Source organism: Cherax quadricarinatus, chromosome 1 (assembly GCF_038502225.1).
Source record: "Cherax quadricarinatus isolate ZL_2023a chromosome 1, ASM3850222v1, whole genome shotgun sequence".
In the NCBI taxonomy this organism is placed as follows: Eukaryota; Metazoa; Arthropoda; class Malacostraca; order Decapoda; family Parastacidae; genus Cherax; species Cherax quadricarinatus.
In genome coordinates, this window is record NC_091292.1 from 31,206,457 (window position 1) to 31,222,707 (window position 16,251).

At 38.4% G+C, this 16,251-nt stretch overlaps 1 protein-coding gene across 6 annotated transcripts in view; it reads left to right on the forward strand.

The window, feature by feature from the left end:
- The window catches only part of sing (MARVEL domain-containing protein sing), a 98,926-nt gene extending 88,602 nt beyond the window's left edge, over nt 1–10,324 (forward strand). For all 6 annotated transcript variants that reach the window (XM_053775233.2, XM_053775239.2, XM_070104736.1 and 3 more), the window contains exon 5: nt 10,130–10,324. In XM_053775233.2, the coding sequence (XP_053631208.1) occupies nt 10,130–10,210 (81 nt within the window). In that variant the 3' untranslated portion in view covers nt 10,211–10,324. The remainder of the gene's footprint in view (nt 1–10,129) is intronic.
- Nucleotides 10,325–16,251: the final 5,927 nt, after the last annotated feature.

The window sequence follows — 16,251 nt, forward strand, 5'->3', positions numbered from 1 at the left end:
TCAAGGTCTCAGGACCTAAATGTTTACTAATATGTCCTAGTGTTTGCTCACGTGTTTTTCTAAACTAACAGCCAGACCTCACTAGCGTGAGTGCCCATAATAATGAAAGCAAGGAAGACTAAAATGCGTTAATGAGTTTGTAGTAACATGGTAAATACACTAAGCAGTGTGTTTACAGAAGAGAAAGTTAATTCAAAGATATCACAGACCTACATCAGTTTCTTTGCTTAAGTTTCGTTGATTGTTTCTTATCAGTTTCTAGGTGTTGATTTCATAAATGCTCATATTTATGTATCACGTTCAGCTTTTGCACAGTCTCCTACAAAGCAGTGTTGTCATTAGCATAAAAAGCAGCTACAAGATGGTTTTATTAAAGAACACATTGGTTGGTGGAGTGTTATTTTAAATTATAATTGTTATAATCATGGGGAGCCCTAAACCCGTAGGAGTATACAGCGCACGTGGGGGGGATGGAAGGTATTCAGGCTCAATTCAGGGAACTGGAGCACAGATCCAATTCCCTAGATCAAGAGCCTCTCGAGGAACCTCCCTTGAGGAGATTTTCAATTATATATTATGCAAATTAATAGTACATATTCTTTAAGACATGTATTCCTCATCCATCAAAATTATGCTTACTGGAATAGATATGACATGTATGATGATTACGGACCTATTATTAATCATACTTTCCCTACAATATATTATGTCATCTTTTCAAATACTTTTTTTTGTTTTTATATTAGATATTTCCGAACGTTAATAAATTCATGTATGCATTTATAAATCAATTTCTATATAGATGCATAGAAAGTACCAATAATTAATTTGTCAACCAGTCACCACTGTCGTTACAAGCTGTGCTAATTCATTCATGAAAATAGTTTTAACTCCTCTGTTTACTACGTCTGAGTTGCCTGATATCATTTCTGCACATGAGAGACTGTACAGGATCTTTTTTCCCCAACTGTACCTAGTGTAAAATCGTGGTACATTTGGTGGCTCCTTTTTTGTATGTGCTCCGCCATTAGAAATTGACTATGCCTAACAAACCATACCAAGACTCAAGAAATCGTAATGACACGATTGCAAATAAACCATACCCCCGGCCGGGATTGAACTGGAGTTTTGAGACTCTATGACCGCGGGTTCAATCCCGGCCGGGGGTATGGTTTAAACCATACCAACTTACGACCGAGCTTGGTTCCAACCAACCGGTAGCAAGTCGAAATGGACGTAAGTCGAACCTTACTACTGAATATCAACATCACATTTTTGTTATGACTTTATTTTATTGTTTTATTTTGGTATTTCATTTTTTACTTTACTTTTTATGCTGTTAGTACTGTATTTTATACTGTAAGGTTTAGGATGAACACTGTGTACAACACAAACAGTTGTTTATTCCCAGAAATTTGGCATAAAAAACACAGTCGTAAGTCGAGTGGTCGTATGTCGAGCAGGCCGTAAACCTTATGGTAGGTGTATTATTAGTCAAAACCAAGGGCAAAACCCACTGGGGTCATACAGAGCTGCAGGGTAGGATGTGCTAAATATATAATACACTAGATCAGAGACCAGCGAGGGTGAAGAGTATACCAGAGGTAGAGTTAGTAAGGGCAGTGAGGAGTGCTAAAGGGACAGTAAAGTCAAAGTCAATGTAATAAAGCTGTTGCTAACAATAAGTCAAAGAGGGAGTCTGTGTCAAAGGTGGCACTTTTTCGAGCAGACGCAGGCTGCAGTGTAATGGAAGGGGTAGGAACAAAAACTGAGAACAGTATTCACAAGTGCATTTCCATTATATTACTTATCAGGATAAGGGTCAAGTGACTGCAAAAAACACAGGACTATATAGGAAGTTCAACTTGAATACAAAAAAAAGTCATACATGTAGGAAAAAATCAGAAATCAAAGGAGTTATCCAAGATTCCCTTTGTATCCTCTAATATTCAATTGCAATATTGACATTGTTAATCACTGGTTACATAGCCACCACCTGTTCTCTCACACTGCTGTGTTCTAGGGTTGTCAGTTAGGTCTGTGTGAGGTGGAAGAGGAATAGCAGTAACAAAGGGTCTGTGTGAGGAATGGTAGACTGTCGGGTAATGCTAGGTGTGGAAAATGAAGGACTGCGGGATCGTGAAATACTAACAGAAGACTGAGGATCAAAAGCACGAAGCTTGAACAACAGTGAAGGTAGTGAATTGCTTGAGGTTTGTCTTACGTTAAGTTTGGGCATCTAGAGTTCAACAAGGGGTCCATGGGATTATTTTCATTTAGGACAATGTGTGTCTAGAACCAATTCTGAACTTGTCTGTTTCAGGTTTAGGTGTTATACCCTTAATCATCTCTGAAGTCAAAGTCAGAGTAAGGGAAGATAGCATGATGTGAGGAATGGAGGAAGAGTCAAGAGCAAAATGTGGAACTGCAAAGGAAAGAGGGGGTTGTGATGGTTCAGTTGATTCTTAGATTTCTGCGAGAACAAAACTGACCTGCTACATCAGGAAATATTAGGGGAGTATAGGAATTATGTGAGCAAATTACCTACACGAGGTTTACAGCGTATTACCTGAATTACTACATGCAAGTAATTTGGGCGAGATAAATGGGGCTTAGTCACAGTAGGTCGCAGAACTGTTACTCCTTCGATGACCACTCCATAACCACTCTCACAAAAAGCTACACCTGAATTAAATTAATAATTACAGTATTAAAACCAATTACTCTGAAAGATTAAAATTATGTAGACTATGTTTTAGTTTACTTGCTGGGTACACAAAATATAACTATTAGTACAATACATACATAGTGATACCCCGAGTTTCGGCCATAAATCGTAAATTATATAAATTAGATTAGTCCATTTCAGACCCCCAAAAATAGTTCAAAAAGCACTTACAATAATATACTTACATAATTATTCGAGTTGGGAGCAGTTTGAAACTCAGGGTACCACTGTAATACAATGGTGTTATTAGAAAAAGAAATTCATATTACCACTCATCATTTCATTACTGGATCATAATTATTTTTTTGGAAACACACCCAAACGCTACCACAACTGCTAGAATTTAGGGTGGCCAATGCAAAACTACTGTACATTATGGGTAAGCATCATTTAGCTAAAGTGTGATCCTGGAAAGAATCGGTGTTCTTTATTTTTCTATCCTTGTTGCCAAATTGTAAGGGTTTTCCACACTATCCCAGTTCTTCAGCAGGAACGTGTCAGTAATTTCTAAATTATGGATTGAGGCCGATATACACCCATTGAACTTCGGTGACACCTGATTACATTGCACAATTTTCCATGACAATCAGTGCTTGCAAATTACAAATGGTGTCCCCTCCACGGTGTCACTCCCCAGTTGTTCTACACCCCCTCAAAATTTCTCGAGGGATCAAATCAGCATCACATTTTAGTACACAATTATTATATTATTCAAATTTACACATGCTGAATTTAGGAAAATTCAAAATTTTCCATAGGGAGAAAGACAGGGCAAATAGTTCTGAAACTGTCAAAAATGTAGGGGAAAGAAGCAAAGTCTGAGACAGTACCTCAGAAATTGTAATAGGATAATACAGTGGACCCTCGCCTAACGAATGCATCGCATAACTTTAAATCCGCCTACCTGGAGTTTACCTGGACGCAAACCAACATACGAGCCACAGCCCAGCTGGTCAGGTACTGACTTTAGGTGCTTGTCCGGTGCCAGCTTGAAGACTGCCAGGGATCTTTTGGTAATCCCCCTTATGTATGCTGGGAGGCAGTTGAACAGTCTCGGGCCCCTGACACTTATTTTATGGTCTCTTAACATGCTAGTGACACCCCTGCTTTTCATTGGGGGGATGTTGCATCATCTGCCAAGTCTTTTGCTTTCGTAGTGAGTGATTTTCGTGTGCAAGTTCGGTACTAGTCCCTCTAGGATTTTCCAGGTGTATATAATCATGTATCTCTCCCGCCTGCATTCTAGGGAATACAGGTTCAGGAACCTCAAGCGCTCCCAGTAATTGAGGTGTTTTATCTCTGTTATGCACGTCGTAAAGGTTCTCTGTGCATTTTCTAGGTCAGCAATTTCACCTGCCTTGAAAGGTGCTGTTAGTGTGCAGCAATATTCCAGCCTAGATAGAACAAGTGACCTGGAGAGTGTCATCATGGGCTTGGCATCCCTAGTTTTGAAGGTTCTCATTATCCATCCTGTCATTTTTCTAGCAGCTGCGATTGATACAATGTTATGATCTTTGAAGGTGAGATCCTCCGGCATGATCACTCCCAGGTCTTTGACGTTGGTGTTTCGCTCTATTTTGTGGCCAGAATTTGTTTTGTACTCTGATGAAAATTTAATTTCCTCGTGTTTACCATATATGAGTAATTGAAATTTCTCATCATTGAACTTCATATTGTTTTCTGCAGCCCACTGAAAGATTTAGTTGATGTCCGCCTGGAGCCTTGCAGTGTCTGCAATGGAAGACACTGTCATGCAGATTCGGGTGTCATCTGCAAAGGAAGACACGGTGCTGTGGCTGACATCCTTGTCTATGTCAGATATGAGGATGAGGAACAAGATGGGAGTGAGTACTGTGCCTTGTGGAACAGAGCTTTTCACCGTAGCTGCCTCGGACTTCACTCTGTTGACTACTACTCTCTGTTCTGTTTGTGAGGAAATTATAGATCCATCGACCAACTTTTCCTGTTATTCCTTTAGCACGCATTTTGTGTGCTATTACGCCATGGTCACACTTGTCGAAGGCTTTTGCAGTCTGTATATATTACATCTGCATTCTTTTTGTCTTCTAGTGCATCTAGGACCTTGTCGTAGTGATCCAATAGTTGAGACAGACAGGAGCGACCTGTTCTAAACCCATGTTGCCCTGGATTTTGTAATTGATGGGTTTCTAGATGGGTGGCATCTTGCTTCTTAGGACCCTTTCAAAGATTTTTATGATATGGGATGTTAGTGCTATCGGTCTGTAGTTCTTTGCTATTGCTTTACTGCCCCCTTTGTGGAGTGGGGCTATGTCTGTTGTTTTTAGTAACTGTGGGACGGCCCCCGTGTCCATGCTCCCTCTCCATAGGATGGTAAAAGCTCGTGATAGGGGCTTATTGCAGTTCTTAACGAACACGGAGTTCCATGAGTCTGGCCCTGGGGCAGAGTGCATGGGCATGTCATTTATCGCCTGTTCGAAGTAATTTGGCGTCAGGATAACATCGGATAGGCTTGTGTTAACCAAATTTGTGGCTCATAAAAAATTCATTTTGATCTTCGACTCTCAGTCTGGTTAGCGGCTTGCTAAAAACTGAGTCATATTGGGACTTGAGTAACTCACTCATTTCCTTGCTGTCATCTGTGTAGGACCCATCTTGTTTAAGTAGGGGCCCAATACTGGAAGTTGTTCTCAACTTTGATTTGGCATAGAAAAAGAAATACTTTGGGTTTCTTTCGATTTCATTTATGGCTTTTAGTTCTTCCCGCAATTCCTGACTCCTATAAGATTCCTTTAGCTTAAGTTCGATGCTTGCTATTTCTCTGATCAGTGACTCCCTACACATTTCAGATATATTGGCCTCTTTTAGCCACTCTGTTATTCTTTTCAGTCGCCTGTAAAGGGAGCGCCTGTCTCTTTCTATTTTACATCTACTCCTTTTTCTTAGAGGAATAAGCCTTGTGCATACATCGAGTGCCACCGAGTTAATCTGTTCTAGGCATAAGTTGGGGTCTGTGTTGCTTAGTCTATCTTCCCAGCTTATATCGGTTAGGACTTGGTTTACTTGGTCCCACTTTGTTTTTGTTATTGCCTAGCGATACATATTAACGCAAAAATTTTGCCTCGGCTAGCGTTAAAAAACTCGCTCAACACAATTCGTTCGAGACCCGTCCACATGCAGCCTGAGCCCGCCTCACTTGTTCCATGGCTGCCAGTGTTTACAAGCCAGCCACCACAGTAGCTTCCAAGCATACAATCGGAACATTTCATATTATCACAGCCTTTTTAGTGATTGCACCTGCAAAATAAGTCACCATGGGCCCCAAGAAAGCTTCTAGTGCCAACCCTACAGCAAAAAGAGTGAGAATTACTATGGATATGAAAAAAGAGATCATTGCTAAGTATGAAAGTGGAGTGTGTGTCTCCAAGCTGGCCAGGTTGTACACAAAACCCCAATCAAGCATCGCTACTATTGTGGCCAAGAAAATGGCAATCAAGGAAGCTGTTCTTGCCAAAGGTGCAACTTTGTTTTCGAAACAGAGATCGCAAGTGATAGATGTTGAGAGACTGTTATTGGTGTGGATAAACGAAAAACAGATAGCAGAGGATAGCATCTCTCAAGCGATCATATGTGAAAAGGCTAGGAAGTTGCATGACGATATAATTAGAAAAATGCCTGCAACTAGTGATGATGTGAGTAAATTTAAGGCCAGCAAAGATTGGTTTGAGAGATTTAAGAATCGTTGTAGTGGCATACATAGTGTGATAAGGGATGGTGAGGCTGCCAGTTCGGACCACAAAGTGGCTGAAAAATATGTGCAGAAATTCAAGGAGTACATAGACAGTGAAGGACTGAAACCTGAACAAGTGTTTAATTGTGACAAAAGAGGCCTGTTTTGAAAGAAAATGCCAAGCAGGACCTACATTACTCAGGAGGAAAAGGCACTCCCAGGACATAAGCCTATGAAAGACAGGCTTACTCTGTTGATGTGTGCCAATGCTAGTGGTGATTGCAAAGTGAAGCCTTTATTGGTGTATCACTCTGAAACTCCCAGAGTGTTCAGGCAAAACAATTTCCTCAAGACTAATTTGTGTGTGCTGTGGAGGGCAAACAGTAAGGCATGGGTCACTAGGGACTTTTTCTATGACTGGTTACACCATGCATTTGCTCCCACTGTGAAAAATTACCTAATTGAAGAGAAATTAGACCTTAAGTGCCTCCTGGTATTAGACAATGCTCCTGGTCATCCTACAGACGTGGCAGAGCGACTTTCTGCGGAAATGAGCTTCATTAAGGTCAAGTTTTTGCCTCCTAATACCACTCCTCTCTTGCAGCCCATGGACCAGCAGGTCATTTCCAACTTCAAGAAACTGTACACAAAAGCTATGTTTGAAAGGTGCTTTGTAGTAACCTCAGAAACTCAATTGACTCTAAGAGAGTTTTGGAGAGATCACTTTAGCATCCTCAATTGTGTAAACATTATAGGTAAAGCTTGGGAGGAAGTGACTAAGAGGACCTTGAACTCTGCTGGAAGAAACTGTGGCCAGAATGTGTAGACAAAAGGGATTTTGAAGGGTTTGAGGCTAACCCTGGGAATCCTATGCCAGTTGAGGAATCCATTGTGGCATTGGGGAAGTCCTTGGGGTTGGAGGTTAGTGGGGAGGATGTGGAAGAGTTGGTGGAGGAGGACAATGAAGAACTAACCACTGATGAGCTGCTAGATCATCTTCAACAGGAAGAGGCCACACCTGAGGAAACTGCTTCGGAGGAGGGGATAGAGAAATTGAGGAAGTTGCCTACTTCAAAGATTAAGGAAATGTGTGCAAAGTGGCTTAAAGTGCAAACCTTTTTTGATGAAAATCACCCTCACACAGCTATTGCAAGCCGTGCTGGTGACTATTACACTGACAATGTTGTGAAACACTTTAGGAATGTCATAAAGGAACGGGAGGTACAGGCCTCTATGGACAGATATGTTGTGCGGCAGAGGTCCAGTGACTCTCAAGCTGGTCCTAGTGGCATTAAAAGAAGGGAAGTAACCCCGGAAAAGGACTTGCCACCTCAAGTCCTAATGGAAGGGGATTTCCCTTCTAAACATTAACACCATCCAGTCTCCCCTCCTCCCATCCCATCAATCATCACCAGATCTTCAATAAAGGTAAGTGTCATGTAACTGTGCATGTCTTTTTCAGTTTGTGTGTATTAAAATTAATATTTCATGTGGTAAAAATTTTTTTTTGTTCATACTTTGGGGAGTCAGGAACGGATTAATTTGATTTCCATTATTTCTTATGGGGAAAATTAATTCGCCTAACGATAATTTCGCCTAATGTTGAGCTCTCAGGAACGGATTAATAGCATTAGGCGAGGGTCCACTGTAATTTCTACAAGTACACGTAAAATATATACAGGCCTATCTGACATCAATGACATACTACTATACAGAAAGCCCCTTGTTATGCAGAGCATTTTGGACAAATTAGGTCAGTTTTGTCCCCAAGATGTGACCCCACACCAGTCAGCTACCACCCAGGAACCTATTTTACTGATAGGTGTCTAAAGAAAACACGTCGTAATGTTTTCACTCGTACCAGGGATCGAACCACAGACTTCAGTGTGTGAGCTAAGTGCGCTAGCAATCAACCAACTGGACACCTAGGACGGAAGCAAGACCCCTGAGATGGAAGAACTTTCTTTGTGCCTTTGTGGCACAGGTGCCAAAAGAACAGCTGAAGAGAACTGTCAGGGTGGGGAGGTAATGAAGGAGATTGACGGTGAAGACATGGGAATACAGATTTATATCTTTATTTACTACAATATCAATATAAAAAATAATGTTAGTGATTATGTATGAGCGAGGTGAAAGTGTTGAATGATGAAAGTATTTTCGTTTTGGGGATTTTTTCTTTCTTTTTGGGCCACCCTGCTTAGGTGCGAGATGGCCGACTTGTTGAAAAAAAAAAACATGTACGAAGTATATAGGCCTAGCTGACATCAATGACGTACTACTATATAGAAAGCCGCTGTTATGCTGAGCATTTCGGGCACATTAGGTCAGTTTTCTCCCAGGATGCGACCCACACAAGTCAATTAACACCCAGGTACCCATTGTACACTGATGGGTGAACAGGGACAGCAGGTGTCTTATGGAGAAACGTCCCTAATGTTTTCCAATCGTACTGGAGGAGATTCGAACTCCGGACCTCAGTGTGTGAGCTGAGTGCACTAGTGATCAAGCTACTGGATTGATCATTAGGGATCACTGCTGGGCACAGAGGATGACAGTCAACTCTGACGTATATGTGGTGTTTGTCCTCAGTGATGTAAATGGGCCAGAGCCTGACCAGATGAAATACCCTTCTTTTCCTTCAACCAGTGGATTTCGTGCTTCCAAATTAAAACAGGGAACCGACAGAAATACAGCATGTTAATCAATATAGTTAAGGCAAGGTCATTTGCAGGAAGGCTCAGTGATTCTGTATCTTTAGACTGAGCATTCCTTCCATGTTCTACAGTATTTTTTTGTTAGCTAAAACATTAACAGTTATGGTATTGTTGAGGTGTTTGAGTTCCCATACAGCCACACAGTGTCCTGTTATGTAAGGTGAGGAGGGAAGCTCATGGCAGTGAATAAATAGCTTGCTGTGTTGCTTGGGCATCGCCACTGCCCACAGGAAGGATTTACTTGTAATTTACAAGTGACTGGATTCAATTTTTTTTTTTTTTTTTACCCAGCCTTCACTGTTGACCACCTGACCAACTTGGTTAGTTGTGTTAGGTAACGTTAGAAAGCCACCTAACGCACCCTAAGTTAGATCAACTTCGATTGCATGGAGCAACACAACGTCCACAGAGGTACCCATGGAAGAAATGCTAGAACTGGGCTTGACTGTGACTTATTTTCCCTTTATCAAATAGAATTCTATAAAAGGGGAAATTGCCCCACTAATGAGGCCAAAAAAAGGCAAAAAGATGAGGGGATGCTTGGACTTTATCAGGGAAAGGGAGGGGAAGCCCAATTACTTTTGAAAGAAAACCCCATTACCTATCATTCTTAAGGTATTATATGAATGATCCTTACAGGCTATCCTTTAACATGACAAAATTAATGGGGAGCTCTAAACCCATAAGGGGTCATACAGTGCCTGGGTAATCAGAAGGTAATCAAATTTGATAAGAAAAGTGAGAGTATCTCAAAATTCTTTAAATCAAGAGCCCTTTACCAGCATTAAGGCACCTCACCCCCTTATAATGCTATAAATATTCAGGGTTTAAATTTGAGATGTTTGGAGCATGTTTTTCTTCAAAATGTCTTGATACACCTTTAATAAGTATTTTATATACGTACAGTATAAATTTATATTTATATAAATTTGTGTAAATTTATATATACACACACCATCAATAATGACTGTCTTGCAGATTTTTGGACTGGTGCTGGGAGTGGTTCATGGTATTGATGCATGGCTTTCCTACAGAAACTCTTCTGGTCGACCATGTTAGCTACAACTTTAAATGCAAGGTTTACTTAACAAGTTATACAAAAAGAACTTCATATATTAAAAATTGTACACTTTTATATATTTAGCAGTAGCATGATTCAATAAAGTACCTTTATAAAAAAATTTGCATCTTATTTTTATTGAGAGCTGGAAGCTCCTGCTTGTTTCATACATCACTGGCAGTGCTGTATGACCTGGGTTTAGCTCTTTGATTATAATGATAACTGTGCATCACACTGAATATGAATGTATTTTTTAACTGTTTGCTCTTCCTACTCTTTAATATTTTAACTTGCTTAATCCCTTTGAGAAAATTCTTCCTTAACTGTACCTTAATAAGGACAGTACTGCAAATTCATTCTCCTTTGCTGCTTCAGTTCTTGTCATTCTTGGATATTTGTTTTATGTCTTTTTAACTCTTCATGTCATTTTACGTATTTACAAAGTGCAAATATCTGTACGAACCGTGCAATACTATGCCCTGGATTATCAAATTCACGTGGAAGTGCTAAACCTATAGGAGTTGTACAGTGTCTGTGGAATGAGAGGTAAACCAGTTTCATCCTAGGAAGGAAAGAGCAGCTCCAATTTCTTGGACCATGACACCTTACCAGCATCAGCACTGTATAACCATAGATTTAGCATTTCCAGTAATTATATTACTAGCATTAAGCATCCCCTTGGAGGGCAAAATTTTTAATTTAAATGAAATGCTAAACCTACAGGGGTCATACAGCATCTGCAGAATGGAGGAGGCATTTCAGGTTTGAACCAAGGAAGAGAAGGACAAACACAATTTCTTGGATCAAGGGCTCCTTGCTAGCATCTGGACATCTCCCTTGAGGGAAAGAGAGCAAAGATTGGTTGACAAGAGAATTATGTTTTAGCTTGGTACACAGAGTATTTTGTGCAACTGTAGTGACTTACTGAATCATACACTGTAAATAATTTGGTGAAGAATTTAACAGCAAATTTGTTATTACTCTATACAGAGAAAATTTGGTGCTGCAATTGACAGATGGGGTTATATTGCATAGGGTCAATCCTGGGTTTCATTTTATTAAAATACACAATTATTAGGGGTTAAAGGTTGCTCCAAAGTGGCATTCATAAATTATTATAGGAGAAAGTGGTTGGAAAAACTGAACTCCACAAAATACAGCATTTCATTTCTGTAAATACCAAACTTATTACAGCAGAATACTGCATTACAAAACTGTGCTGAAATCAATATTAAATTTAAAAGTCTTGTACAATTCAAGATGCTTTATTAAATAGATTTTGGAAGATCATATTTGACAAACATTGGAGTCCCTACCAAATCAATGCAGTAATACCAGCCAGGAGAACCAATGTTCTCACTAGACAATTGAGCAGTATACTTGAAACACAATGCCTGCAGAGATTCTTATCTCAGTAGTGTGGGCACATAAATTATCAAACTCTTATAAAGGCAACAATGTGTATTTTCTCACACCCATAAATTAATTAGTTTTCCACAATACAATATTTTTGTAACAAATTGTAACTAATTCTGCAGGTTTATCAACAAATTAAAAATGAACATAATTTATCAGATATTTTAATAAAATTAAGTATTCTGCACATAACACCATTCAAAATAAATGAAACAATTCTAGTTACACATCGGAAAATAAGGACAGGGTTCAATGCTAGTGCACAGTTTGCATATGACAATGGTAATGTTGTACAATACTTTACAAATGGAATAAGTTTCCAGCACTTAATTTTGATGCTATACCTTCAACCTCAAAGTCATCCAAGAAAAATTAGACAATACCACAACCAGAATGATTCAAAACTAACCCATCATTAGGAGAAGAAACTCTAGGCAATGTTTCAGTTTGCCTTTGATCATTTTCAAGTCACCAAGAGAGTCCTTTACAGTACCTAACGCAAATCTGGGAATTTATATCACAGTGCAGACTTATTTTACCATGTACATTTAAATGAATTAATTTCATCATTATTCTACATGTACAGTATACATGTTTCCCAGCTGATGACTGTAATACTATATTGCATCTAGACATATTCAACTCTTAATATCAATATAGAACACACATGCAGTGTTTATATGGTGTTTTGTCAGAACTTACTCCATATATGTCGAGAATATTCAAGGATAAATTTACATAAATGCACAGAAACCACTGAGTAAACATTATTGAATATACCAGCTATAAAACAATTGTAAACGTTACAAATTAATCATTATTACATTATATTCACAAAAAAAAAAAGTTAAATCTATAAAGGTCAAGTGTAAGTTGCAAAGGTGTTCTGAGGAGACCACAAAATCATAATATGAAACTACTCCAACACACTATTTATCCAGCCCCTAGGTACAAATTGGACACTTTTTCACAACTTTAGAGCTAGAGTCATTAAGACACTTAAGAAAATTTATTTGAATTTTAGAGTTTAATCAATACCAGCATAAACTTCCTAGCCTTGGCAGAAAAATGAATACTATTTCAACAATTAAATAAAATTAATAAAAATAACATATTAATACAATAGAGTACCAGCTACAGAAATAATGAGATGATAATATTCAGGAAAAAAGATTCTTCATTCAAAAGGGTAATGGTACTGTTCTATGTAACAACCTGCACTGTACACACACTCGAGTGGGTTACACTCCTGAAGCTGGCATTATGTGTAATATCGGAATACGTACAGAGAAGACCAAATGGTCAAAACAGGGTTACAATAATACACACAAAAAAAAATTCTAAATTTCTTAATTTGTCAAAAATACAGTAACAGTTTTGATATCTTACATAGTAGTTATTGTTGCTCATTGACCTAGAAATGTGTGGAGAAAACTGATATTGTCCTATTAAGCCTAGTCAGGTGAAATGAGATTTACAGTCAAAGACAGTACAGGTAATTATAAAAGTTACATAAAATTCTTACCTTAAATTCTGGTTGAAGGTGCATGTTGATTTTAATGCTAGTGGAGGGTTACTGTGGCCCTACTGGACCAACTGCACACTTGAAAACTGCTAAACCATCCAGAAGTAAACAAATACTCAATTGCAAGCTTTCTGCCCACTCACACACTGTATTAGTACAACAGGGCTATCTCTTTGAAAATAAAGACATTAAGTGGGGTACATTTCTTTGTTTTCTTCTCAAACTACACATTCAAAAACTTTTCTGTCTTAAACACACATTCAGAAGCTATTCTGTCTTATTTAGCTGTAGTGACCTCCTTGACATTCTTTTTTCAGTAGGTCACAATCTGGATTACTCATTACACTCACTGCCTTGAAATAAATAAACTGTTGATCTAACACAAAATACACATGCAGACTCCATACCCTTGCACCACTTTTAAGCATATTTATTATCTTAATTTTTTTCAAAACAGGCTTAACCCTTTGACTGTCTGTCATGCAGAACTGTTATTATTGCCAGGATCCATCACACAGCTCTACGTCTTGAGTTCACTCAGATGAGTTGTGAGTATTAAATTTTGTCTTACATATGAGAGAATGAATCTGTGCAGCAAGTGTCAACAGTATGAAAAACAATCCAGCCTCATGCAGTGCATGATGGGAAAAGCAAAATCCCTGACCTAGTGTTTGGTTTCAAACAGCTACTTTGGGGTGTTTTCCAGGATGTTTTTCATGGTTTTATTGGTTATTTCTTATCTTTTGACAGAATGAAGGACATACTGCTAAAACAGAGATGATTTTAGTTCGTTCAAGGATGAGATGTAGCTTGAAATCAGCCCAAAGTAGTGAAAATATGAGATTTTTGCCAATATTCCTGAGGACAAGTAAGGCCTCCTCTACACCCCCCAGTGAGTTTTATAGGTTTGTACTAGTTCTGATTCAATATTTGGGATGCTGCACACCATGTCTAATTATTCCTTGAAATTGGGTAAATCCTCAGTTTTTTTGTGATACAGTGGACCCCCGCCGTTTGGCGGCCACTACTTTCATGAAATCCGACTTTCAGCAAAATTTAGCTACATGGTTCGTGATTGGACTCGTGATTTGGCGACCTTCTGGTACGCGTCTGCCCATCAGCGTGCACACAAAGCCATCTCCCCCACTATTCACATTCAGTGTGCCATTGTTTACCAGCATGTGACCGTCACCCCACGGGTTCATGCAACACATTTCATAATAATTCATTGTTTTGTGTGCTTGCAACTGCTAAATAAGCCACCATGGGCCCAAAGAAAGCTCCTAGTGTCAGCCCTTTGGTAAAGAAAGTGAGAAACACAATAGAATTCAAGAAAAAATTCATAGCAAAGTACTAAAGTATAGGAAGAGAGAGGGGAGAATGTGCCTTCTGCAGTGATTCAGTGATTCTACAATATATATGATACTAAAGCAGCAGGTATCAATAAAGGCTATAGCTTCAGCCAGCGATAAAGTGTAGAATTAACAGTGTAGCAAGTAAGTTAAGTGAGTAAACGATAGAAAAACAACATGAGAGTAACTCTCCAATGTTGTTGGATGTGTACAGGACTGCTGAACATACACAGCCCTGCTATCTTCCACCACCCTAAACCTCTGCCAACATCTCCTTCATCAAACTAACTAATTAAACTAACATCTCCTCCAAGGTAAGTGTAAATATAAAAGTGTAAGTAAAAAAAGTAAACATAAGTGTAAATATAAAAGGACCAATGGAAATGTCACTCTTGATTTTTTTGGGTTATCCTGGGTACTTTACACATATGCTGCTATGTATGATAATCTATGTATGTAACTGTATTTGTGTATACCTGAATAAACTTACTTATTTATAAATTAAAATGTAAATATTTCTTATTTATAAATTAAATGTAAATATTTCTTATTTATAAATTACATACATTGTTTAAGTGCGATGGTGGTAGTGGCCAAAGCCTCCACCACCATCACACACCAACATGGCTTCTCTCAGTGGCGGCCCTTAAACCCAACAACAACACTTACACCATTTACTCCTCTCATACATTATGACATATTTTATTCATTCTAGAGTATGCAATAAGATCACAGTAAACAGGTGATTTCAGAATATGCAAAACAACCACTGTGAAAGAATAGAGAAGTTCCAAGCGCTTTCGTGACTACTCATATTATCAAGGAAAATTTGTTCCTTGATAATGTGAGTAGTCACGAAAGCGCTTGGAACTTCTCTATTCTTTCACAGTGGTTGTTTTGCACATTCTAGAGTATATATCATGTTTCTATGTTATTAATATTGTTTATAATGTCATATTAGATGAATTATGATAGATAAATAAGCCGTAGAGATGATATTAGCGTCATATTGAAGCATAATAAACTCACCTTCCTCTTGCCTCCTACCTACCTCCTACACCAACAAGAATCAATAAAGGTTAAGTGTGATGTTAAATGTTCATTTATCCATTTTATTAGTGTTTTATTATTTGTCATTTTTTTCTGTATGTAAATATATATTTAATCTTCAAAAAAAAATTTTTTTTGTTAAAACTTTTGGCTGTCTGAAACGGATTAATTGGGTTTCCATTATTTCTTAGGGGGTAAAACAGATTCACCAATCGTGAACTTCACCAGTCGGCAAACTCTCTGGAATGGATTAATCACGAAACTTGGGGGTCCACTGTAATTCAAAATAGAAGGCAAGTGTAATAGTATAGGAGAGGCCTAAGGACATTATTTAACTATCAGTGGAAATGTTTTAGTGCCTAGAATGTCTACAGTGTTTCTTTTAAACTGTTTTTAAATGTTATTTTTTAATTTTGCATAAAATTGGCCAAATTACCAAATTCTGTGCACTTGATAATGTAGTTTTGATAGTTGAATGGGCAGTTTCTTGAACTTAATAGGGTGGAAGGCATACTAGCAAAATAGATAAAAATTTGATGAAATTAAGCAAAATAGGATTCAAATTGGGCAAAAATCACCGGTGTAAATTGCACCAAGACCACTAACTTTGCGCCTGCGCAATTCAGTAAGTTCTCCACCAAATTTTGTATTTTTGGTGTCATTGCTTTCAGAAAAAGATTCTCTACCATTTCAGAAG